This window comes from Takifugu rubripes, chromosome 7 (assembly GCF_901000725.2).
Source record: "Takifugu rubripes chromosome 7, fTakRub1.2, whole genome shotgun sequence".
Taxonomy (NCBI): Eukaryota; Metazoa; Chordata; class Actinopteri; order Tetraodontiformes; family Tetraodontidae; genus Takifugu; species Takifugu rubripes.
The window spans coordinates 16,611,290-16,635,471 of NC_042291.1; the positions used below are offsets into that span (position 1 = coordinate 16,611,290).

Consider the following 24,182-nt stretch of genomic DNA (forward strand, 5'->3'; position numbering starts at 1 on the left):
TGTTCTTCTGTTTTATTACGACTGCTTGGATTATTGACCCGATTCTCTGCTGGACTGGACTTGTGGTCCTTCGCGCCTTCAAACCTTTGTGTCTAAACCTTGAAACCTTAAGAGCGTCTGTCCTGCATCTGCAGTGGGGAGATCTAATTAAATGTGAGGCCCATTATGTTGTTCATTAACACAACCAGCTCCTGATAGTGTGTTTTATTAAACTTTATCTGCTTGATAGGATATCAGACTTCATTTCTCCTCTCTTTGAACAGCAGGTCACACAGGTGTCAGCGGTACCTGGTCCCAATGAACCTTATTAATTAAAGCAAAATATTTAAGAAATGATGGACACAAAAACAAATGCTTTGTGATTTCATTATATGTCGGTAGTTTTATTTTTCGTAAAGATGACATATGCGTTAATGATTTTAAAATGCGCCTGGCTATTCTAGTATTTAGTATTTAGCCCCATCTGACTCCCAGCAAGGTGAGGAGCGTGCAAACCAACATGGCCATAGAAGCACTGATGGAAGCAGACGAGTCTGGATCAGAAGAAAAGAACAATTATTCTGTCTTTCCTGCACTAATCTTTAATTACCAGCTGGGATGGAGAAAGGGAGCTCATCTACCACGCAGCCTGTGGGACACCAAGGCTTCCCGGCCCGTGACAGCATTTCTGGCGGTGCAGGTGTACCTCCCCAGGTGTTCCTCTTCCAGCTCATCAATGTGATAGACGTGACTGCGTATTGTTGTGGACTTGAAGGTCCAGTAGAATGTTGCTTCAGGCAGGGAGTCTGCAGAACAGATGAGCCTGACTCGCTCTTCCAACTCTGCCTTGGCGGGCAGCTGGAGGACAGTGGGGGTGTCAGGTCCATCTTAAAGGAGAAGCAGAGGCTGATGTGGTTAAATGTCCCATATTAAAGAGTGTAGCGGCAGACGGGCGCACTAACAATAGATGTGCAGGTTGCATTTGTCTGACTCGGAGCTTAAATCGTTGCTGACGGAGCAGGTGAACTCTCCCGAGTCTCTGCGGTCCAGAGGACTGATGGACAACACTCTGTTGCCGTCGTGGAAGCTGAACCTGTCTCCAGACACCACGGCTTTGCCATCTTTTGTCCACACTCTGGACACAAAGCTGTCCGCATCACAGGTGAGCTTCACAGACTGGCCTTCTATTAGGACTGGATCGGGACAGGACACACTGGGCTTGGACACAAGAGCTGGACACAGAACATGAAAATGTTCCATTAAGTTAAAAACCAACCCTCTGACATCACACTCAGGCATTAACACAGTTATGAACGGGAGCAAGAGCATTATTATTATTATTAGTTTTGTAGATGTTACTTACTCAACACCTTAAGTGTAGCTGAGCCTTGGAGCTGCTGTCCTCCGTACGGGAAGATTGTTAATTCATATTCTCCGCTGTCCTCTTCAGTCAGATTACTGAGCACCAGTGACCCCGTCTGTTTGTTCAGGGCGATCCTGCTCTCGTAGCCTTTGCCCACCACATCAGTGCTGGTGGAGGTTATGATGTTGGTGGTCCTGTTGAAGCTCCATGTCAGGGCCAGGAATGATTCCGCGCTGGGTTCTAGAGACGTGGCGAAGGTAACAGACTCCCCCTTTACCCCCCTAACATCCTCACCAGTGATTATACCAGCTGCACTGCAAAAACCTGCGGAAATATGCACAATCTGTCAACATTTCATGACCTGGCTGCAGTGAAAACGCACTAATCCTAAATCTTCTACCTGATGCGTGGATGAAGAGCAGCGCTGCCCTCAGAAATGTGTGTTTCATGATGGGATGCAGCTCTTCTAACAGGCCTCCTGTTGTCTCGCAAGTATGTCTGAGTAGATCTGCGCTAAATGAAATATGACATGAAGGCGTGTTTAATTATTAACAGCATGCATATTCATTTTAGGTGTCACTGTATATTTCACAGACTGAGCAGCAGCTTCTGCTTGGAGCCTTGTTTGTGACTAATGAAAAAAGAAAAGGTAAATGATGCGATCAGAGGTTTCTCAGTTATCAGGGAATTTGTGTTTGCTACAACTACCACGACACCTCCAACGTTGGAGGCGCAACAGAGAGAAACCTTCATGTCTCATGATCAGTAAATGGTTTGAGGCTGTCTCACATTGCTCACAGTATCACTAACAAATGTTTACTAAATGGGTTTAATCCTTTATTGAGGCTAAAAGTGCCTTTAAAAAAACCAAAAATTGTGCAGCTGCTTATTTATTATGTGAGTGTAAATGAAATGAGGAACTGAAACGCGTACCATACAATTAAAATCATCCAACTAGCTTAAGAATGTTAACAAACCAATTAATTTTCCTTAGTTAACATATTTTAGTAAAACGCTTGAGCCAAAGGATCATGAATGTTGCTACTTAGAACTACCACCAGAGGGCAGCATAGATATGAAGATTGAGAGACATCTTACTTAATTAAACCGAATTGCACTTAAATTATTCCTATTAATCAACCCTGACCGCCTTCCTTTACTTGAGGTATGTTTCAACTTGCTACATGTAAAGAATTTAAAAGTTATGGTATCTCCCACGTGAAACAGGCATACTAAATACATGGTGGAGGGCAGATGCAGCCGGTACTGAGTAAAAACACTCAGCCCTTCTGTGCCAAATAGGAACTAACTTTTAATCTGCCACTAACAACAGGAAGGTGACAGCAGGCAGCTCCAGTCTGTTGGGTCCACCTGGTTTCTGCTGTTGCTCCAGGAGGTAATGAGTAACTCAGGTAATGTTTGATGATCTCTGTTTTAGTGGGCTCTTTACAGCCGGCTCTCCCTGTCAGCTCCCTCGGTAACCATGGCACTTTCTGCTGTTTACCTTCATTTAGGTAAAAAATCCATGGAGATAGCTTTATTTTGTATCATCCCTGTGGCTTTTACAGGTAAGATATGTGAATTCATTTGTAGGTTGAACCAAGGAATTAGTGAAACTAAAAGAACGGTTTTAATGCTCGGCAGCCTTAGCGTTTGTCTTGTGTAGTTCATTCTCATTATGTTTTTCAGGTCTAATTAAAGGAGAAGGTGTGCTGCCACATGATTCTCTGAACGCTTCTGTGGGAATGTCTGTCACCTTTTCTACAACCTTAACTGCCCAAGAAGCACCATTCAGTATAATCAATTGGAAATTTAATGGCACAACAATCATCTATTTTAACGAGGTGATCAACACCACACCAGGGTATGAAGGCAAGGTCAATATCTCCGTGGATACTGGATCTCTGGAGCTCAGAAACCTGACTGTTAATGACAGTGGCCAGTACAGGGTGATTATCATACCGAAACAACAATCTGCTCAGGAAGGAGCCACAACCCTGAACGTTTACGGTGAGTAAACGCTGAGCGTGTTGGGTCAAACTCTGTTCTTAGGAGAAATGAGGAGCAAAAAACATTGGGCCAGATTCACGAAGTGTTCTTACGAACAAATTTGTTCTTAAGTCCCACTTACGAACAGTTTACGAAGATTGTGGCATTCACCAATTTCTTCTTATCCTGGATTTATGCGTAGGTAAGAACAAATCCTACGAACACTCAGGAGTACTCTTGCGCACATTTCAGTGCCGACATGTTGGCATGGTTGGGTTTTCTTCTCTTGTGCAGTTCAATAAAATTCAATATTACAATGATAATTCTGTCATATTTATTTATTTATTTGTTTATTTCCTATTTTTGGTGATTTACGGAGAATTTTAAAATTACGTAAATGTGCCAATGACTTAACATTAATCAACCAAATTGGAAACCATGCCAAAACTGTCTTTTTATTTGATTTTATCTTGATTTATTTTATTAGGGGATCGAGGATATGCCCTGGTTGTTGACACCACTGACCAACCCTCAGACTCCACAGGAGTTTTATTCAATCAGATGCATGCGCGCAGTCGCTCCACCATTGAACGCACCATCGGCATGTTAAAGGGCCCCTGGATGTGTTTGGACACAGAGCCACGACCTCGTGAGGATGTGCGTCCTGACGCAATGATGGGGCCAGACTGCAGGCACGCGGTTCACGTTCGAGCGCGATTAATTGCCCGTTTGTGAATCAAATGCATTATTGTCACAATCCGAGCACAGCTTTTACACGTTTATTTTTTTTACATTCTCGTTGATTTCTTTAAGCGTGTTGGCTATAGTCATCAGGGTTGAGGCAATTTTATCAAGCGTGTTAGCCATCCTTTCTTGATTGTTCAACACGGCGTCAGAAATCAGGCGTGGAGAGTGTTGGATCGCAATACCTCCTGTATGTAGCTGCCGATCCGCGTGTTCGTTGAATGAAGACTTCGAGAAGTAAAGTACCAATTTCAAAATGTATTTAACAATAGAATCAATTCCAGACACAAATATTACAGAGCTCCGGGCCAGTTCATAACCCTAGCAACAACAGAGTCAATTGTCAGGGCATGAAGTCTGACAACCTAACTGTCCCTTGGCCCAATACTTTATAGTCACACACATGCAAATTCACAATGTCCATGCAATCCACTTCAGATCCCCCGCTGAGATGTCCTCGTCTTCTTCCTCCAGTCCCTTTGGTGTTGGTAGAGTTCTTCTTTTCCATTGTTTTCCCAGATGGCCAGATCCCCATCTTCATGCAAATGTGATCATCATCAACCCCCCTGATGTCCTGTTTACAATGAGTGTTTGACACCCCCTGCCTGACTGGCTCCTGAGATAACAGTAGATCAAACAACAATCCTGCAAATGTCTCTGTTCTTAATTACATTTAGTCTACCTTGCCTAACTTCTAAGGGAAGACAGGAACATATGGTGAAACACATAACAACAAGATAAAGACAATTCTCAACAATCCCCCTTTTGGCCTAGCCTAAGCTAGGCCAATACAACAATTCATTGACAACTCCTCTTGATGTAATGAAGAATAATAGACGTTTAATCATGGTGCCATCGTCTTTAGATGTTCCTCGATCCGTCCAAGCGTTCTCTGTGAATTATCTGCTGGGGTACATTGATTACAGTAATACCAGTGTTAGGGTTAATGTGTTAGGATGTTAGTATGTTAGGGTTAGGGTTAACATGTAATGTTCGCTCTGCAACTTCAAAGTGGCCCGTCCACCTGTGCTCTGACCACTCTGCTTGATGACTCTCAGAAGAACCCACTCAGCTGTGTGTGAAATTCCTGGATCCTTACTGACTGGTTACAGAGGTTGCCTGTTGGGAGAGAACTTAGAGATTCGTTTTTAGTTGAACAAAATAAAATCTACATTTCATGAAAGTACCGGGCTGGCCTATGGTTTGTAAATCTCTATTCTTAAAATGAGTTCCATTGTCAAATCTAATTTATTTGGGGAAACCATGTGTCAGATTAATCAAAAATTTAATAACACTTTTTGGCTCTTCTATTTTCACGGGAACCGCCTCTGGCCAGCCAGTGTATGCATCCACTGCGACCAAGAGGTATCGGAACCCATTGACCCTATCTAACATATCAGTGCAATCTATAATTTTCTTGCCCTGCCATGGGGCAACTGGAAACTTCGAATTGTGGTCGAATTGTTAATTTTACCTTAAAGTGTGTACATATTGAGCATTCTCTGCATCATTCGTGGTTCCCGCAGTGTGTCAGGCCGTGGGCCTCTTCCAGAGCGGCATCTAACAGACCGGGCGGGAGAACAGGTCTGCCGTCTGGGACCCGCCAAATTCCTTCAACTTTCACAGCCCCCCTTTTCCTTCCAAACTGTTTTTTTTTCATGTGGAGGAGCTTCTTCTTGATCACAACCAAGTCTTTCCCTGTCGTATCTTGTAAGCATTTCATGAACCGTTTTCTCTACCAACAACAAACTGTCACTTGGTTTATAACCTGCTGCCTTCGTTGCTGCCTGATCTGCCGCCTCATTACTTTTTCCCTCTAAAAAGTTCTCCTTGCTGTGACCTTTGCATTGTACAACTGCGACCTCCGCTGGTTCCACGAGTGCCTGTGTCAGTTGCCTCATCTCTACTTTATGTTTTATAGGTGAGCCTGATGCTGTGTTAAACCCTGCCCTATTTATCCCTTCATGTGTGTGTGTTATGTGTGGTGCAGTTAAAATCTTGTCCATCCTGGTCTGTCTATCGGCTCCGGTGATAAATTCCATGAGATGGTGGAACACTGCCTGGTACCTCCGGGTGGTTGCGATATGGACAGTCCCTTTGCCAATGACCATACCCTTTGCAGGCATGACACTGATCTCGGCCTAAGTACCCGCCTATCAAGCCATATCCCTGCCTACCACGTCTCCCACGCATGCCTCCTCTAGGGACAAAATCTTGCTGCGGACTTAACGGATCTGGCTGCATCTGCCGAAAAAAACCGCCGACCCATCTGTTTCTCTTCCCTTCGTTTATCATTAAGCTTTTTCCGTGCCTCATCTAACTGCATTCTTAGGAGCTGTTCCTGCGCTGTCACCACCCCCTCTTTCTTTCCCTGTTGTTTAGCTTTATATATGTTAATGTGGTGAGAGAAATGTCTCTCCCAGACTTCCGCTGTGCTACCTGGGAGGTCAGGATTTCCTTCCATAGCTTCTTTTACTGATTGTGGAAGTCCTAAAGTTATGGCCTGACGGAATAAAGTGGTATGCAAATTATCTGAGCCGGGATGGCACCCTGTGGCACACATCCATTCCTCTTTACACCTCGTAAGGAACCCATGTGCCAACTCACTTTCCTCCCACAATTCTAACTCACAATTTCCCGTACTTGAACCCTGATCCTTTTCATATAATTCTGTCTGAGGATGAACCTGCTCTGGAAGCTCCAATTCTCCAATAAATGTAGCCGGAATTTTGTATGTATCTATCTTATTCTCACTCTCCTCTTTATCACTGCCATAAATCAATCTTGCCTTCTCCTCCCTGCGCTCAGCCCTGGCAAAACCTCCTGAGGGATCAACTCTTTTCACTTGTTTTATTTGATTGCTAGGTGTTTTAAAAATATCTAAAGTAGATTTTTGACTATCCTGTTTTTTAAATGTAGTTTGTTGGGAGATTTTAGGGCGAACCACCTGAGCTTCCTCTCTAAATTCATTTTTTCCTACGTTATCTTCAATCTCTTCCTGTCCCTGTTTCATTCTGCTGACCTGTCTCCAAAGTTCACACACTGTCTCACGTAACTCCTGCAGTTCTTTATCTCTGTCCACATCTAACTGACCACTGTTAACAGTCAAAACTGGCAATTGATATGGGGGTGGGGAAGAGGTAGTAGGTAATGATGGATAAAGAGTGGTGTTAAGTGTCAATGTCTGATTTAAATCTTCTAATGGAGGCTTCTCAACATTAGGCACTCGTGTGACCCCTTTAGATCTGCAATTGTGCACCGCTGCACATGCCACAGCCACAACATGTATCCTTCTGCGCTTATCTTCTAACTCCTTACCCTGTTTCTGCCATGCTTTCCCTGCTATAAACCCTAATTTTGGATTATCAAGATGCTCCTGTAATATAGTATGAATTTCTGACTCCCACTTACACAATGCTTCAGTTAAGTTAACCTTCACCTCTGGAGAAGGAAGAATCTTTTGCTTCTGAGCATCCTTCCACAACTTTTTTATTGCATCCAATTCTCTTTCCCTGACTTCTTTCATGTCACTCACCACCTGATCAAGAGTCCACTTCCACTGTTCTTCCACAGACTGAGGATAGGGAGAACATTCTCCCTGATCCCAACACGCTTTACCACACTCCAGTTCCATCTTTAACTATGCTCCCAAGTGAGATTGAATGTGAATGACTCCAGCGGTCAACTCAATGCCTCAGTGAAACAAGCTTCTAGATCAAACGTCTTTGATCCGGTTCCACTCTGGGGGTTAATTCCCAAGGACAAAGAGCCTTTTAATTCACGTTCACTCTGGCACTTTTCCACCCCACACAAAAACACAAATCTCGGGCGTCGGGAGTGTCCGTCCCGTCAACTGCGCTCCGAGTCCCAACCCAAATCTTTATGATATACAGTGCACTGCATACAGCAATACAGCACTGTACTAGTTCCGGTTTACTCTAACCGTTACAGCACTGTACTAGTTACGGTTTACTCTAACCGTCTATTCCCTGTTTTTCAACAGTACTTCCCTGTGTATTTCAACAGTACTTCCCTGTATATTTCAACAGTACTTCCCTGTATATTTCAACAGTACTTCCCTGTATATTTCAACAGTACTTCCCTGTATATTTCAACAGTACTTCCTGCAGTCAATATTTTTATATTTGTATCTGGAATTTATAACTAGGACACTTCAATTGACAGTGACGACAAATTTTTGGAAATAGCCAATCTGCAGAGCTTGATTAAACAGGTGTCTGCTTACCTTTTTATTAGGGATCCCTTGTCGTCAGTTGTCCTCCGAAGTGACCGTTGTTGAATTCCTTGCCTCAGATGACTTCTCTCTTCATCACGTCGGGGTCACCAAATTGTTGGATCGCAATACCTCCTGTATGTAGCTGCCGATCCGCGTGTTCGTTGAATGAAGACTTCGAGAAGTAAAGTACCAATTTCAAAATGTATTTAACAATAGAATCAATTCCAGACACAAATATTACAGAGCTCCGGGCCAGTTCATAACCCTAGCAACAACAGAGTCAATTGTCAGGGCATGAAGTCTGACAACCTAACTGTCCCTTGGCCCAATACTTTATAGTCACACACATGCAAATTCACAATGTCCATGCAATCCACTTCAGATCCCCCGCTGAGATGTCCTCGTCTTCTTCCTCCAGTCCCTTTGGTGTTGGTAGAGTTCTTCTTTTCCATTGTTTTCCCAGATGGCCAGATCCCCATCTTCATGCAAATGTGATCATCATCAACCCCCCTGATGTCCTGTTTACAATGAGTGTTTGACACCCCCTGCCTGACTGGCTCCTGAGATAACAGTAGATCAAACAACAATCCTGCAAATGTCTCTGTTCTTAATTACATTTAGTCTACCTTGCCTAACTTCTAAGGGAAGACAGGAACATATGGTGAAACACATAACAACAAGATAAAGACAATTCTCAACAAGAGGCAAGCTTTGGGCATTTGGCTTTGGGCATTTGGCTTTGGGCATTTGGCTTTGGGCATTTGGCTGCTTTTTGCTCCGTCTACAGGGTCCTGCTGCAGTTCCTTTTATGGGCATTAGTGGGCGGTGACTTATGCTAATCGTATGTTAATTAGACTCACCTGGCACGCGCTTTCAACTTACGAACAGATGGCATTCATCAATCTAAGAACACAGCTGCGAACAATTCTGAGGCTTCCGAACGCGTTGACGAATCCGACGTAGGGTTTTCTTAAAAAACTTCTTAAGGACAACTTAAGAAAGAATCTAAGAAGATTCGTAAGAACATATTGGTGAATCGGGCCCATTGTTTAAGGACATTTGGAGTAAAACGTTGCTCAAGTGGGAAAATGATGCATTTACTGAGCGAATTTGATTAGAATGAACTATAAATCACATTTCTGAATTCCAAATATAAAAAACATTGGGCCAGATTCACCAATATGTTCTTAAGAATCTTCTTAGATTCTTTCTTATTGTTCGCAGCTGACTTAAGAACAAATTTGTTCGTAAGAACGCTTCGTGAATATGGCCCATTGTTATTATCATTGAAGCTTAAAATGACCGTTGTCATTAAGGCTTCAGTTATTATGTTGTCATATTTTTATTCACAAATGTGATGTTTTTCTAACCAATAGTTCCAGTCTCAGGCGTCGTGGTGTCGAACCCGGATGGAGACCTGGTGGAGTCCAACAGCTCGGTCCGGCTGTCCTGCTCCTCCTCCGGTTCCTCCCTCTCCTTCCTCTGGCTCAACAGCAGCACTGGGGTCACAGCCAGTGACAGAGTCCACACCACTGATGGAGGATCCACCCTGGTCATCAGCAACGTGACCCGCTACGACCAGGGACCCTTCAGGTGCCACGTGTCCAACCCCGTCAGTAACGGCACCAGCGGTCCGGTCGACCTGACCATCAACTGTGAGTGAACCAACTGCAGTTTTACTGTCTGTGTTGACACACAAGAGAATCACTTGATTTGGAGCACCGTGGCAGGACATATTTATTATTATTATATTCATTATCTATGTTTAGATGGTCCAGAAAATACCTTTGTGCAGCCCACAAATGAATATTACGAAACTGGGTCGTACATCACCCTGAACTGCTCGACCATCTCAATGCCTCCGGCACTTGTGAACTGGTTCAGGAATGAAGTTCGGCTGTCTGAGACTGGACCACACCTCGAGCTCAATAACGTGCAGGAAAATCAGAGCGGAAACTACAGCTGCCAAGCCTTCAATAACAAAACTCTGAGATACGACATGTCGCAGATGCTAGCTTTAAATATTCTGGGTAAGAGTGAATGAAAATATTAGGAAATCCACAGTTAACGCAGCTGCAGAAACAGACAGTAACCAACTATTGTCCCACAGAGCGAATATACAACGTTTCTCTCGTGCCATCATCAACTACGCCGATGGAGGAGAGGTCGCTCAACCTGACCTGTGATGCTGGCGGCTCCGTATTCGCCCGACTTTGGTCGAAAGATGGGGTCCGGTTTAACCTCACGGACAACATGACACTTTCCAGCAGCAGCAGGGTGCTGACTTTTACCAGTCTGGACAAAAGAGACAGCGGGAAATATGTGTGTGAAGTTAGCAACCCCATCGGCACAAGTGACGCCACGTACACACTGGATGTCTCATGTATGGAACTAAACGTCTACGTTTGCTTTCAGAATGATTCCTGACTTTCCAAAGGTTTTTCTAATGGATGTACTGTTGGTCCTGTCCTGTAGATGGTCCAGAGAACATTAAAATCGCAGGTCCAGATCAGATCCAGGTTGGACAGAGTTTAACGATGACTTGCTCGACTGCGTCCAAACCACTGGCGAGTTACAAGTGGACCCTGAACGAGACTGCGTTGAGTAACTCGTCTGAGTTCTCCTTTGTGGTCCAGCGTTCTTCTGACGGAGGCAACTACAGTTGTCACGCTGTGAATTCTGTGACCGGAAGAACACTGTCAGCAGTTCATGCAGTGTCTGTAGCACAAAAACGTATGTTGGTGTTAATGTACGGCAGGATATTTACGTCTGACTTCAGACGTTGAGGAAAGACTCAAGACAAGCTGAGGTCATCATGTGCTGCAGAACTTCACACATCTATAAATTTTTCTCCTTTCCATCTTAGCGGATTCTGGTCCTGCTTGTTCTGGCGGCTGCATCGCAGCAATAAGTGTGAGCTGTGTCGTCCTTGTGGGAGCGGCCATTGGAGGGTGCGTTTATTACAGAACGTAAGTGTGAAACAAATCAGTTCATTCCGAAAAAGCTACAAATGTTTGGAGAAACAATAAAAGGAAGCAACAAATTCAATACATCCGCATTTGGTAATCCAGCAAGGGGGCGGGGGGGTTGGAAGTTTACTACATGTTAGATGATGTGCAGTTTAAATCAGTTAAATCTGTGCACCTATGAGGAAACACAGTGCACATTTCAACCAATACAGAAGAGGAAGAAGCTGTTCAGAATGTTCCAGAACTGGTATGTCAGATAGGAACAGACTGCTTTATGGTATCCAGGCTTTTGCCACTGCAGCTTCTCAATCATCCAGGTCATAGTCATCCGAAGTAAGATCTCTGCGTAGTAAGACTGGACTTGTTAAGGGTCGTCGGCAGGGTTATTGGGAGGGTCATTGGTTGGGTCATTGACAGGGTTGTTGTCAGGGTCTTTGGCAGGGTCATTTTGAGGGTCATTGGGGGGGTCATCAATCTTTATTTATCAATCAATCTTTATTTATATAGCGTCTTATACAATCAAAATTGTGTCAAGGCGCTTTCCAGAATCCCAGGGCCTGACCCCAGACAAGCAACAGTGGCAGGAAAAACTCCCCTTTAACAGGAAGAAACCTTGAGCAGGACCAGGCTCATGTAGGGGGACCCTCCTGCTGATGGCCGGCTGGGTAAAGAGAGAGGAGAGGAGGGAGGACAGGTAGAGGATAGGATAGGTAGGAGAGGAGAGGGGTAGAGGAGAGGAGAGGTAGAGTGAAGGGGAGGTAGAGGAGAGGAGAAGGAGGAGGAGGGGAAAGAGGAGAGGAAAGAAGAGGAGAGGGGAGGAGAGGAGAGGAGAGGAGAGGAGAGGAGAGGAGAGGGACAGGAGAGGAGAGGGAGAGGAGAGGGAAAGGAGAGGCACAGAGCACAGAAACACACACAAAAAATATGATATACAATCACTTCAGCGGGGCCAGAGGTCATTATGCAGCTCCGAGGGCGCCGATACCTGTAAATAAATAGAGGGGGGGGGGGAGCAGAAAAACTACACAAGAATCAGCTTAACTAGTCTGCTTGATGAGGAGAGGAAAGGAGAGGAAACCATGACCCAGTGGAGTGACAGAGGCCTGTCAGGTGATCATGTTTCCGGACCCCGGCAGCCTCGGCCTATAGCAGCATAACTAAGATGTGACCTAACGATTAGACGACCCCCTAAGTATGATAATTTGTCTGTCTATGATAGTAACTGGAACTACTGAATTAGTAACAATAAGCTTTTTCAAAGAGGTAGGTTTTGAGTCTGATCTTAAAAGTAGCGATGGAGTCAGCCTCCCGTACCTGGACAGGGAGCTGTTTCCATAGCAGGGGGGCCTGGTAGCTAAATGCTCGGCCCCCCATTCTACTCCTGGAAACTCTGGGAACCACAAGTAGACCAGCATTCTGAGAGCGGAGCAGTCTATTGGGCTGATAAGGTATCACTAGCTCCTCCAGGTAGGATGGAGCTAGGCCTCTGAGGACCTTGTAGGTCAAAAGAAGGGTTTTAAAAATTATTCTAAATTTAACGGGCAGCCAATGAAGCGACGCCAGTACAGGAGTCATTAGCAGGGTTGTTGGCAGGTTCATTGGTAGGGTCGTCGGCAGGGTAATTGATAGGGTTTTTGGCAGGGTCATTGGTAGGGTTGATGGTAGGGTTTTTGGCAGGGTCATTGGTAGGGTTGATGGTAGGGTTTTTGGCAGGGTCATTGGCAGGGTCATTGGCAGGGTCATTGGTAGGGTTATTGGCAGGGTCATTGATAGGGTCATTGGCAGGGTCATTGGCAGGGTCATTGGCAGGGTCATTGGTAGGGTCATTGGTAGGGTCATTGGTAGGGTCGTTGGCAGGGTCATTGGCAGGGTCATTGGTAGGGTCATTGATAGGGTCATTGGTAGGGTCGTTGGCAGGGTCATTGGCAGGGTCATTGGTAGGGTCATTGATAGGGTCATTGGTAGGGTCGTTGATAGGGTCATTGGTAGGGTCGTTGGCAGGGTCATTGGCAGGGTTGTTGGCAGGGTCATTGGCAGGGTCATTGGTAGGGTTGTTGGCAGGGTCATTGGTAGGGTTTTTGGCAGGGTCGTTGCCAGGGTCATGCTGTTGGCAGGGTTCGTTCAGCTAGTGAATCACCAGGTCTCATGAAACAGTGTGAACTTTTGGATTGCTGGTGGACATAGCCGAGAACTGCGTTGTATGTGACAGGAAGTGCCTTCACCCACCACCTCTGTTTAAGGATGGTTTTTCCATTTTAACATGGATGGCTCCTTGACACCCCTCTCAAACCAGTGATCTTCTCTGGCCAGTACCCGTACTTGACTGTCCTCAAAGGGGTGTCCACTTTCCTATAGGTGCAGGTGTACTGCTGACTCCTGACCCGAAGAGGTGGTACGTCTGCGTTGGGCCTCGTTTATGGAGGGGCTGTTTAGTTTAACCAATGTACAGTACCCTGAATTCCCCCTGGTACTTTACAGCATAGACAACATTGCTTTGTTTTTGTCTTGATGTCCTGTCCTTTGGGTGTACTAGTTTTTGTCGGTGTGTTGGACTACACTGGAATGTTGTGTTGCTGGAGGATTCTCCTGAATTTTTCTGAAACTCCAGACAGGTAGGGGATAGAAATGCTGCGGCGTTTGTTTCTCTCCTCTTCTTTACTGGGGCCTCACTTTTTAGAGGTCTTTGTGAAGGCCCAGTTTGGGTAACCACATGTTTTGAGTGCTGTTTCCAGATGATCCCACATATACCAGCTTTTATTTTCTGCTTGTCAAATGTCCAATTGAAATGCTGTGAACTTCTTATTTTCCTTGGCAGACAATTCCATAAAAAACCTGAAGGCAAGAGTGGTGCAACAACAGGTAAACCAGTGCGTTCAATAACCTACACAAATGATGGTTGCTGTGTTCTATATATTATTATTATTTATTTATTCTAACCCTTGTCCTCTGTTGTGTTACAGAAAGAGAATATCAAGACAATGCAGCGTACTCGGGAAGTCAGGTAAAATGAGTTCTGGTTTAAGTTCTGGTTTGACGCACGCCTTCCTGTTCTGCTCTAAGTCCCATCTTTGTTTTTACAAAGAGTGATTAGATTTAATGACAGTTGCAAATATTCCCTCCACAATGCTACGGTTACAGTGCTCTTATGCTGGGTTTGACTGGGCCCTGACAGTTGAGCAGCAGTTGCCACAGAGGTGTAGATAACAGGGAAAAGCTGTTTGCATGTGTTGCTTCTATGAGCACAGTAAAGGTACCCGGCTCCTGATTAGATGATTACATCATTAGCACCCTAAAGTTTATAACTCCAACACAACTCCTCCCTTTGCTTTGCTTTTAGGAGCTGACGTATTCAAATATTGCTTGGTCACAAAACAAAGATGCCGCGACCCCCCAGCTGGAGTTACAGAAAGAAACGCAGTATGCTCAGATCAGAGCGAATAATTGTCCTCCTCTTCCATCCGAGCCTCCAACCTACGACGTCCACATGCAGCGGATGCAAAGTAGGAAGCTCAACTGAACTGTAACTGTAGCGCAATTATCAACTCAGGGGTGAGAAATATTAGCTCAGTAAGTTGCAACTTGTGCGTGTAAAGCAGAAGTGCTGCTGCACACCTGTGGGAAGGGAGCCCTGTGGGAAGGGAGCCCTGTGGGAGCCCTGTGGGAATGCTGGGAACAAACAAGGGCTTGAGTTGATTTAGTGAAAGCACTTTAGCAGAGGTTAATTATAAACCTGATCTGACACTCATTACAGTGACTATTCAAAAGGGCATGTTTGACTTTGACCTGTTTACACGTTTCATACGTTTCCTGTATCATCAGAGTGAACTTCAACAGATCTAAATCTTCTATTCAGTCATGTGGATATAAATACTTGCTTGAACTCCATTAGTTGGAATCATGATTTGCACAGATTCAATCTCAATCTTTATTTATATAGCGTTTTACAATCAGAATTGTCTCTAGACCCTCTCCAGAACCCCAGGGCCTGACCCCCAACAAGCAACAGTGGCAGGAAAAACTCCCCTTTAACAGGAAGAAACCTGGAGCAGGACCAGGCTCATGTAGGGGGACCCTCCTGATGATGGGGGGGGGGCTGGGTAGAGAGAGAGGGGGGGGGGAGAGAAGGGGGAGGACAGGTACAGGAGAGAACAGGTAGAACATAGAGATACATTATATTAATAAAAATAAGCTGTCGGTAGAGACGATTTGAGAGGGTCAGCGGGGTCGGAGGTCAGTAGGTCAGTAAATGGCTTATGGAGGCGGCGATACCTGTAGATGACCTGAACTAAGATGTTAACCTAATAATTAGACGACCCCCTAAGTGTGATAATTTGTCTGTCTATGATAGTAACTGGAACTACAGAATTAGTGATAATAAGCTTTTTCAAAGAGGAAGCTTTTAATGTGTTTAAATGTTTAATGTGTTCTCTTATTCTGGTACTATAGCATAGGAAGAGCTGCCTTTGCCAAAACAGGCATCATTTGTGTTCGTTTCACTCCGCTATGTTAGTTAAGTTATTTTTTAGTTAAAGAGGTGACATTTAACCCTGTATTTTATTTTTTTATTTTTAAATTTTTGCTACACATTTTGCATTTGTACCATTTTAGTTTTAGACATTTTACTAATAGAAAATTGGCATATAAAAATATATATGTATATACTTTAAAGAAAAATTAGACAAGTCAGAGGAGCTGGTGATGCTTATGATTGTACTGAAATGTACTTTTTAATATGTTATTTTATAATGAATTGCCTTGTGCCACTTGAATGTTCATCAGTTTGTATAAGAATTGGATCGTTGACTTAAGTTGAGCTTTTTTCATTAATCATTCGATAACTTTATAAAACAACTTGCATGATAGATCATTAAAAACCTAACTGATCTGATTGACTGTACAATGAAAATAATTAGAATAAATGACAGGAACTCCTATTACTGTCGTTTCATTTGCTTAAACACGAACTGTCATGTTTGTGAGCAGAAGCTGTTTAATGTTGATGAGGTCACGATAATGGCGAGTCCATCAAACACTGAACTAACCGGGGTTTGGCGCCACCTGGCGTCCAAACTGCGGCTCAGCATAAAAACTGCTGTTGTTTGTTTGTTTGTTTGAACTTAGCCTGTATTATAATAAAGAGTATGTGTTTTTATTGATTCCAAACTGTCGGGAACTCTAACCCTAACCAGCAAAAGTGCATCTTTCATTGATGAGATTTTAGCCCGTTTGCTGATGTTCAAACTTGTTGATTCCAGATCCTCTCGGTTCTGGAATAGGACAAATTTCCCGTCTTGCATAATGTTCAAGATGAGTAATTCAGGATTGTGTTCTTCTTTGTGGGCGTGAGTTCGCACAGGAAAACGACCCTGGAATGTTCTTTCTTTTTTTTGAAAGCTCACTTTTTGTGTTCGGTTTCCCGTCGATCCTTGATTTCGTAATCAAGAAAAATCCCCTATTGAATCATTACGTGTGGAAATGGAGGATACTTTCCAATAAAACTCCCATTTTCCTACTATACCAAAAGTCTGAATCCAAACTGGGCGAGAACGTTGTCATGAAGCTTCGCTGGGACCAGTTTACCTGCGTGATCCTGGTGGTTCTGGGTAAGTGTCCTTCCTGAATTCATGCATGTGGTAAACCTGTTTATTGATGTTAAATGCCTTCCAGGTCACTAGGTGGGACAACGTGTTGTTTACTGTTCGGGAAATTTCTTGTGTAGAAGAAACTAGAGCGGAAGTTAGCTATACCTGTGTGCTGACCGAAATCAATGCTACCTGTTCGAGTTCCCGAAATAAAATAAATTCTTCAGTAAGAAGAAGCCTCCTGCAAGTTACTACATAAATGGCGACGAGGATAAAGTCACCACAGATGCCTCGGATGGATACAGAGGAATGAAAGCGGCTGCTGAGTGGCTAAGTAAACCTTGCAGACCGGACTCTGTGGCTGTGGAAAAAAGAACATGGCGGCTATGATTGGAAGCACCGCTCCTTTTGATGGTCAATCCCAGAAGTGGGAAGAATATTGTGAAGTACTCCACCATTTTTTCAGAGCTAATGGGATCGGCGATGCAGGTAGACGTAAAGATATTTTGCTGAGTGCAGTGGGCAGTCAGACTTACAGTCTCATGAGGAACTTAGTCAGCCCCGCCAAACCGGGTGACAAGACTTTTGATGAACTGGTGAAGTTGTTGAAGGATCATTTCAACCCAAAACCGAGCGAGATTGTGCAACGTTGTAAGTTTAACTCCAGATACAGGAAGCAGGGGGAGACAGTTATGGAGTTTGTAGCTGTGCTGAGGAAACTGGCTCAAGACTGCAACTACGGGGACAAGCTGTCGGAAATGATCCGGGATAGGCTGGTTTGTGGCATCGTGGATGATCGCATACAGCGCAGACTGCTTTCGGAGCCGGATTTGACCTTCGACAAGGCGCTGAAGTTGGCGCAGGCCATTGAGACGGCGTGCAAAGATGTGAAGGACTTGCAGTCTCCGGAGTTCGTGCCCCAGTACATGAGGGCACCCCAGGCGGTGCATAAGGTGTATTCAAAGCAGACCCCATATACCCAGCAGAACCAGCGTAAAGTTTGCTACAGGTGTGGTAGTGACCAGCACATGGCTGGGGACTGTAGATTTATTAAGGAAACTTGTCACAAGTGTGGGAAAGTTGGCCACATTCAAAAAGTGTGTAGGTTTAAGGGCTCAGCAAAGAACTTGAGGGCCAAAGGAGGTGTAGTGCAGACAGGCAAACAGGGGAGAGCTCAGGGAGCAAATTATGTCAGCCAGGGGGAAGGCGAAAAAGATAACATAGACTCAGAGGAAGTCATGTACACATTGTACAAATTGGACGAACTTGACATACCAGCAGAAGCTCCATTTATAGAGACTTTGACAGTAAATGGGACAGACACACAGTTTGAAATGGATTCAGGTTGTGGTGTTACAGTAGTTAACTACTCAGTTTTCAAAACTCTCAGGGGAAAAGGAACACCAAAGTTATGCCCATGTCGAGTCAGGCTCAAAACATATACAGGGCACAAGGTAAAAGTCTTAGGAGCCGCTGTAGTTAAGGTGCAGAACCAAGGGCGAGCCCTAGACTTACCTGTGGTTGTGGTAGGAGGTGCAGGCCCCAGTTTGGTAGGCAGGTACTGGATTAGGAGGCTAGGTTTACAGTGGAGAGAAACACCCCAGGTCCATCACGTCCGGGTAGAGACTGCAGAGGAAGTCCAGATGAGACCCGAAACCCAAATCCACAATGTGGCAGAAGAGACGTTGGATGAGGTACTGGGGGAGTATGGAGAAGTGTTTAAGGATGAACTTGGAAGATTTAAAGGCCCCCCAGCGAAAATATATGTAGACAAGGAAGCAGCCCCCAGGTTTTTTAAAGCCCGACCTGTACCATATGCCATGAGAGGAAGAGTAGAGGCGGAGCTTGACAGACTCCTTGCACAGAAAATCATAGAACCTGTGAAACATTCAGAGTGGGCTACTCCAGTGGTTCCCGTGTTGAAACCTGATGATACAGTAAGGCTATGTGGAGATTATAAACTGACGGTAAACCAGATCTCAAAGTTGGAGCAGTACCCAATTCCCAAAATTGAGGATCTGTTTGCCACACTGTCAGGTGGACAGAAATTCTCAAAATTGGATCTCAGTCATGCATACCACCAGATTTCCTTGGACGAAGAAGCAAAGAAGTATGTGACCATAAATACTCACAAGGGGTTATTCACCTACAGGGTGCTACCTTTTGGGGTTTCATCAAGCCCAGCAATATTTCAACGAACAATGGAGGGACTGTTACAGGGCATCCCTCAGGTGACCATTTTTTTGGATGACATCCTCCTCACAGGGAAAGACGACCGGGAGCACCTGCAGACATTGGCTAGGGTGTTGAAACGGCTACAAGAAGCAGGTCTCAGACTCAAAAGAAGCAAGTGCCTGTTCATGAATGAGGAAGTGATGTTCCTAGGTCATAAGGTGGACGCGACAGGACTGCACCCAGTACATGAGAAGGTACAAGCAATCAAAGAGGCACCCACACCTTCAAATGTAACAGAGTTGAAGGCGTACCTGGGACTGTTAAACTATTATAACAAGTTTCTGCCCAATATCTCAACTGTACTTGCACCAGTACACAAACTGTTACAAAAGGAGACAAGGTGGCATTGGGGTGATGCTCAACAAGCTGCTTTTGACAAGTCAAAGGAATTGATGCAGTCTGCCGAGGTTCTTGTGCACTATGACCCAGAAAAGGACCTTGTATTGTCATGTGACGCATCACCTTATGGAGTAGGTGCTGTGTTGTCGCATTTTATGCCGGACGGAACCGAGAGACCCATTGGATTCACCTCAAGAACACTAAACCCAGCAGAAAAAAAATATTCCCAGCTGGACAAGGAAGGACTAGCTGTGATGTTTGGAATAAAGAGATTCCACAAGTACATTTATGGAAGGAAATTCACTATTGTGACAGATCACAAGCCTTTGTTGGGACTCTTCAGTGAGATGCGAGCTGTGCCACAAATGGCTTCACCCAGAATACAGAGGTGGGCGGTAACCTTGAGAGCCTACGAATACACAATAGTGTATAAAGAAGGAAGGTATCACTGTAATGCAGATGCCTTAAGTCGCCTTCCTTTACCAGAGGTAACAGAGGAGGAGCTGGAAGAGAGGGTTCTCATGTTGGAGAGCTCTGACATCACACTGGTGACAGCTGACCAAGTGAAAGCATGGACAGACGCAGATCCAGTACTTTCAAGAGTGCGGGAGATGGTACAAAACGGCTGGTCATCAAAAGAAAAAAGGGAGGAGTTTGGCCCCTATGAGGTGAGAAAATATGAACTCAGCATCAAAGATGGATGTGTGCTATGGGGTTCAAGGGTGGTTGTGCCAAAAGCAGGACAAGAAAATGTCATGAGACAGCTTCATCAGTGCCACCCAGGAGTGTCCCGAATGAAAGCATTGGCGAGGAGTTATGTGTGGTGGCCAAAGCTGGACAAAGAGGTGGAGGATACTGTTAAGAGCTGCATGACCTGTCTAGAATACCGCAACGTCCCTGCACCTGCCCCATTACACCCGTGGGACTGGCCAGACAAACCCTGGAGCCGCATTCATGTGGATTATGCTGGACCGTTTATGGAGAAGATGTTTTTTGTGCTCATTGATGCACATTCCAAGTGGATGGATGTGTATCCCGTGAACTCTGCAACATCAACCACCACAATTGAGTGCCTGCGTACCAGCTTTAGTAACCATGGACTGCCGGAATTGATAGTGTCTGATAATGGCACTTGTTTCACCAGTACAGAATTCAAAGAATTTTTGAAAAAAAATGGTATTCGTCATGTGACCTCTGCACCCTATCATGCTGCCAGTAATGGGTTAGCAGAGAGGGCTGTACAAACTTTCAAGAGAATGATGAAAAAATGCCCCGAGGGAACACTGACAGCTAAAGTAGCCAGAGTATTATTTAGCTACAGAGTGACTCCTCACACCACTACTGGGTTATCACCTGCAGAGCTACTTCTTGGGAGGAAGCTTCGTTGCACCCTGGACTCGATTCACCCAAATCTAAGCAGAAAAGTGATGAAAAAACAAGAACAACAGACAAAAGATCACAACAAAAAGGCGAAGGAACGCTGGTTCAAAACAGGAGACTCAGTGCTGATCCAGAACTTCAGTTTCGGACCAAAGTGGATCCCAGGACTCATTGAGTCAGTGACAGGACCAGTGTCATACAAAGTGATGCTAGGTGATGGGAGAGTGGTGAGGAGACATGTGGATCAGATTCACACACACCACCGGAGACCAGAAGTACGCAACAACCTTCCACAGACGGCCTCTATGACACTCAGTCAGACGGATCAAGGAAGTGAAGCCTGGCTGGAAGCTGAGGAGGTGGTACTCAGTGAGGAGAAGTTGGAGGAGCCTGCAACTACTGAAGCTGTAGGAAGTTCTGAGACAGAACAAAGAACTGTCACAACCCCAACTCCACTGAGGCGACATTCAAGAAGGGAAATCAAGTTGCCCAGTTACTTGAAGGACTTTAAATTGGATTAAGAAAAAAAAAAAAAGTCCATAATGTCCTATTGAAGGGTGTAGAAAACACTTAAGGGGGGAAGGGTGTGGTAAACCTGTTTATTGATGTTAAATGCCTTCCAGGTCACTAGGTGGGACAACGTGTTGTTTACTGTTCGGGAAATTTCTTGTGTAGAAGAAACTAGAGCGGAAGTTAGCTATACCTGTGTGCTGACCGAAATCAATGCTACCTGTTCGAGTTCCCGAAATAAAATAAATTCTTCAGTAAGAAGAAGCCTCCTGCAAGTTACTACAATGCAACAAGATGTTTAAATGTCCTTTGAGAGGAAAATAAGTCCAGGAAAAGGTGAGAAAAGGAAAATACGTTTTGTTGCTATTGAATTTAATCATTTAAGATCCGGTTATGACCAATTACGTGATTTTGTTTTAAATAACTTCGTGTTGTAACTAACTAAAGGTAAACTGTAAACTCGTAAAGTAAAACCGAAGGAATCCCCCCCACACACACACGCACACACACACACACACACACACACACACACTCACGCAGCGCTGCTGCGCCCGTTCACTCACTCCCCAACAGACTGTGTTCAGCGTTCTAAACAGCCCCCCCTCCCCGACCCACCGGATCATTAAATAGCCTCTAACCCACCGCTAACGTGCCTGTTTCAACCACTCGGAAATGACTGATATTGACGCAGAGACATTCAAAGTATTTGTGCGAATCTGTGTGTTTCAAATGTGCAGCAGCCTCAACTAACGAGCTGTGCAGCCTCGTCAGCACCAAACTGCTGATTACAAGCACAGAATTCAGCATATTTACAGAATTCAGCATATTTACAGAATTCATCATATTTAAATGCCGATTTCCACTCCTGAGCCGTGGCAGATTTTGTTTTTTGTGGGTTTGTCAGACTTTGAAATATTGGAGTGTGAATTGTCTCCTCCTTCTCCTCTTCTCCACAGGTGTGGAGGCCTGGCAGGAGGTGTCCTGGATCGGTCCGGTGAAGGCAGGTTTCAGCACCACCTTCACATGCTCCTCTACTTGTTCCCCAAACTGCACCTACACCTGGTTCCTCAAGAACCAGACCCACACTGGGAGCACGTTAATGTGGACCCCAGACGGGCGAGACAGTAAAGTCGACCTGCGGTGCACAGTCTTAAGGATGCCAGAGGCCAGCCTCTTCAGTACCATTACATCTATTGTAGAAATCACGAGTAAGTTTATGCAGCAATTCATGGATCCAAAGTGCTGCGTTGAGTCACTTCCTTTCTGATGGGGTCCTACAGATCCTATTTCTGTGCAACCCAGTCCACAAAACACCTTCCCAGCTCTCAACCTGTCATTGGATCTGGAGTGCCATGATGACAGTGGATCAGGTCTCCTGTCAGACCCATCACAGCTGGTGCTTTGGTACAAAGATGGACAGGAAATGATGCTGGATAAACAGAACGGCTCGCTTCACTTTGACTCACTACTGCCCTCCGATGGTGGCTTTTACCAGTGCGAGGCTTTCGTCTCCAGACAGACGAGCGTGTTCAGCCGAGGTTATCTACTGAGCTGTGAGTAGTCCGAGACACAGATGACTGTGAATGCTCCCGTACTGACCCAAACATTCTGATCCTCCATAGTTAATCCGTGGGACGTCAGCATCCGCGGACCTAACGTCACCTTTCCGGGCCGATTGAGTATATTCACCTGTGTGGTGAGCTGTAATTTAAACATAGACTGCACTGTGAGATGGCAGTTCAGGGAAGGGTTCCCCCTGGGCATCCACCTTTCAGTCCACGAAACTGAGCTGAAGTGGACCCCTTCCAAACCCGGTACTTTCCAGAACCTCACCTGTGTTGCAGAAAATGTAGCTGCGGGACGTTCTGCAGAGGCCACCAAAGAGGTGGAAGTAAAAGGTCCTGGAGTATTTGGGGATTCGAGTCCTTTAACATGTTCAAGTGTTTTTCTACTATTTAAATTCATTTTGCTTTGCTCCTCACAGGCACACCCCTCTCTGGCTCAGAACAGGTGCAGCTGAATGGACTTCTGCTCATCTCCTTTCTCATCGTGTCCTTTGATTTATCCAGATTTCACCCAGTTTATTAACAAGTGTATTCATGTTTTCTATGTTCTGCTTTAGCACATGCAGATACAACGCAAGGGCTAAATATTTAAAAATTAGGCATATGTTCTGTTGAAATACTGTCAGGTTGCACAAAGGTGTGTAAATTCAGTTGAGAGTACAAGAAACACACACACACACACACACACACACACACACACACACACTAAATAAATACTGTGACCAAATTTACCAACCAGATGTCTCTGATGGATAATTATGAACTCCAAACTCGGCACCATGAAGTTCTTTCTCCTCTGAAGGTATCATCACCTTCAGGTGTGGTTGACCTCCGTCCAGACTGTTACTGATTCACCTGGGGGCCGGAGGGAGGGTTCTCTGGGGGCCGGAGGGAGGGTTCTCTGGGGGCCAGAGGGAGGGTTCTCTGGGGGCCGGAGGGAGGGTTCTCTGGGGGCCAGAGGGAGGGTTCTCTGGGGGCCGGAGGGAGGGTTCCCTGGGGGCCGGAGGGAGGGTTCTCTGCAGTCAGCATCAGTCGAAACAGAACCAAAGTCTCCTCGTTCATGTCTTCCTTTTTCTCTTGTTGGCCTCCTGAACCTGCACAAACAAGAGCGATAAAAATAATCTCATTAAACAAACAGATATGGGGACACAAGCCTGGAGTGTGTGAGGCTTCTGTTTCCTGACGGGTCATTGTAACCAGCCATTTACCAGCCAGAGTAAAGACCTGTTCACTCAGGTGAACCACACATTTACTTTACATGTGCGTCTATCTTAAACACGTAAAAGATTTTTT

General features: G+C 45.0%; 3 protein-coding genes across 7 annotated transcripts; 2 read left to right on the plus strand and 1 right to left on the minus strand.

Annotated features, from left to right (window-relative positions):
- Window positions 1-364: 364 nt before the first annotated feature.
- LOC105416743 (carcinoembryonic antigen-related cell adhesion molecule 1-like) lies at window positions 365-9,820 on the minus strand. The gene is made up of 6 exons (XM_029838904.1): window positions 9,683-9,820; window positions 1,743-1,855; window positions 1,343-1,666; window positions 942-1,211; window positions 621-866; window positions 365-533 (listed from the first exon to the last, which is right to left on the minus strand). Exons 2-6 carry the CDS (start codon window positions 1,789-1,791, stop codon window positions 454-456), a joined length of 969 nt encoding a protein of 322 aa, XP_029694764.1. The 5' UTR covers window positions 1,792-1,855; window positions 9,683-9,820; the 3' UTR covers window positions 365-453.
- LOC105416740 (carcinoembryonic antigen-related cell adhesion molecule 5-like) lies at window positions 2,631-15,318 on the plus strand. Of its 5 annotated transcripts, none has more exons than XM_029838898.1 (11): window positions 2,631-2,754; window positions 2,857-2,910; window positions 3,032-3,352; window positions 9,689-9,967; window positions 10,082-10,342; window positions 10,423-10,695; window positions 10,788-11,045; window positions 11,179-11,281; window positions 14,094-14,137; window positions 14,239-14,279; window positions 14,616-15,318. In XM_029838898.1, the coding sequence occupies exons 1-11, from the start codon at window positions 2,742-2,744 to the stop codon at window positions 14,793-14,795; spliced, it is 1,827 nt and encodes a 608-aa protein (XP_029694758.1). In that variant the 5' UTR covers window positions 2,631-2,741; the 3' UTR covers window positions 14,796-15,318. The 5 variants fall into 5 exon arrangements, with proteins under 5 accessions (XP_029694758.1, XP_029694759.1, XP_029694757.1 ...); XM_029838899.1 differs by having other exon boundaries at window positions 2,667-2,738; XM_029838897.1 differs by lacking the exon at window positions 2,631-2,754 and having other exon boundaries at window positions 2,770-2,910; window positions 14,616-14,805; window positions 14,839-15,318.
- Window positions 15,319-16,891: 1,573 nt separating this feature from the next.
- Window positions 16,892-19,473, plus strand: LOC115250414 (uncharacterized). The gene is made up of 2 exons (XM_029838901.1): window positions 16,892-18,418; window positions 19,290-19,473. The coding sequence occupies exons 1-2, from the start codon at window positions 17,238-17,240 to the stop codon at window positions 19,327-19,329; spliced, it is 1,221 nt and encodes a 406-aa protein (XP_029694761.1). The 5' UTR covers window positions 16,892-17,237; the 3' UTR covers window positions 19,330-19,473.
- Window positions 19,474-24,182: the final 4,709 nt, after the last annotated feature.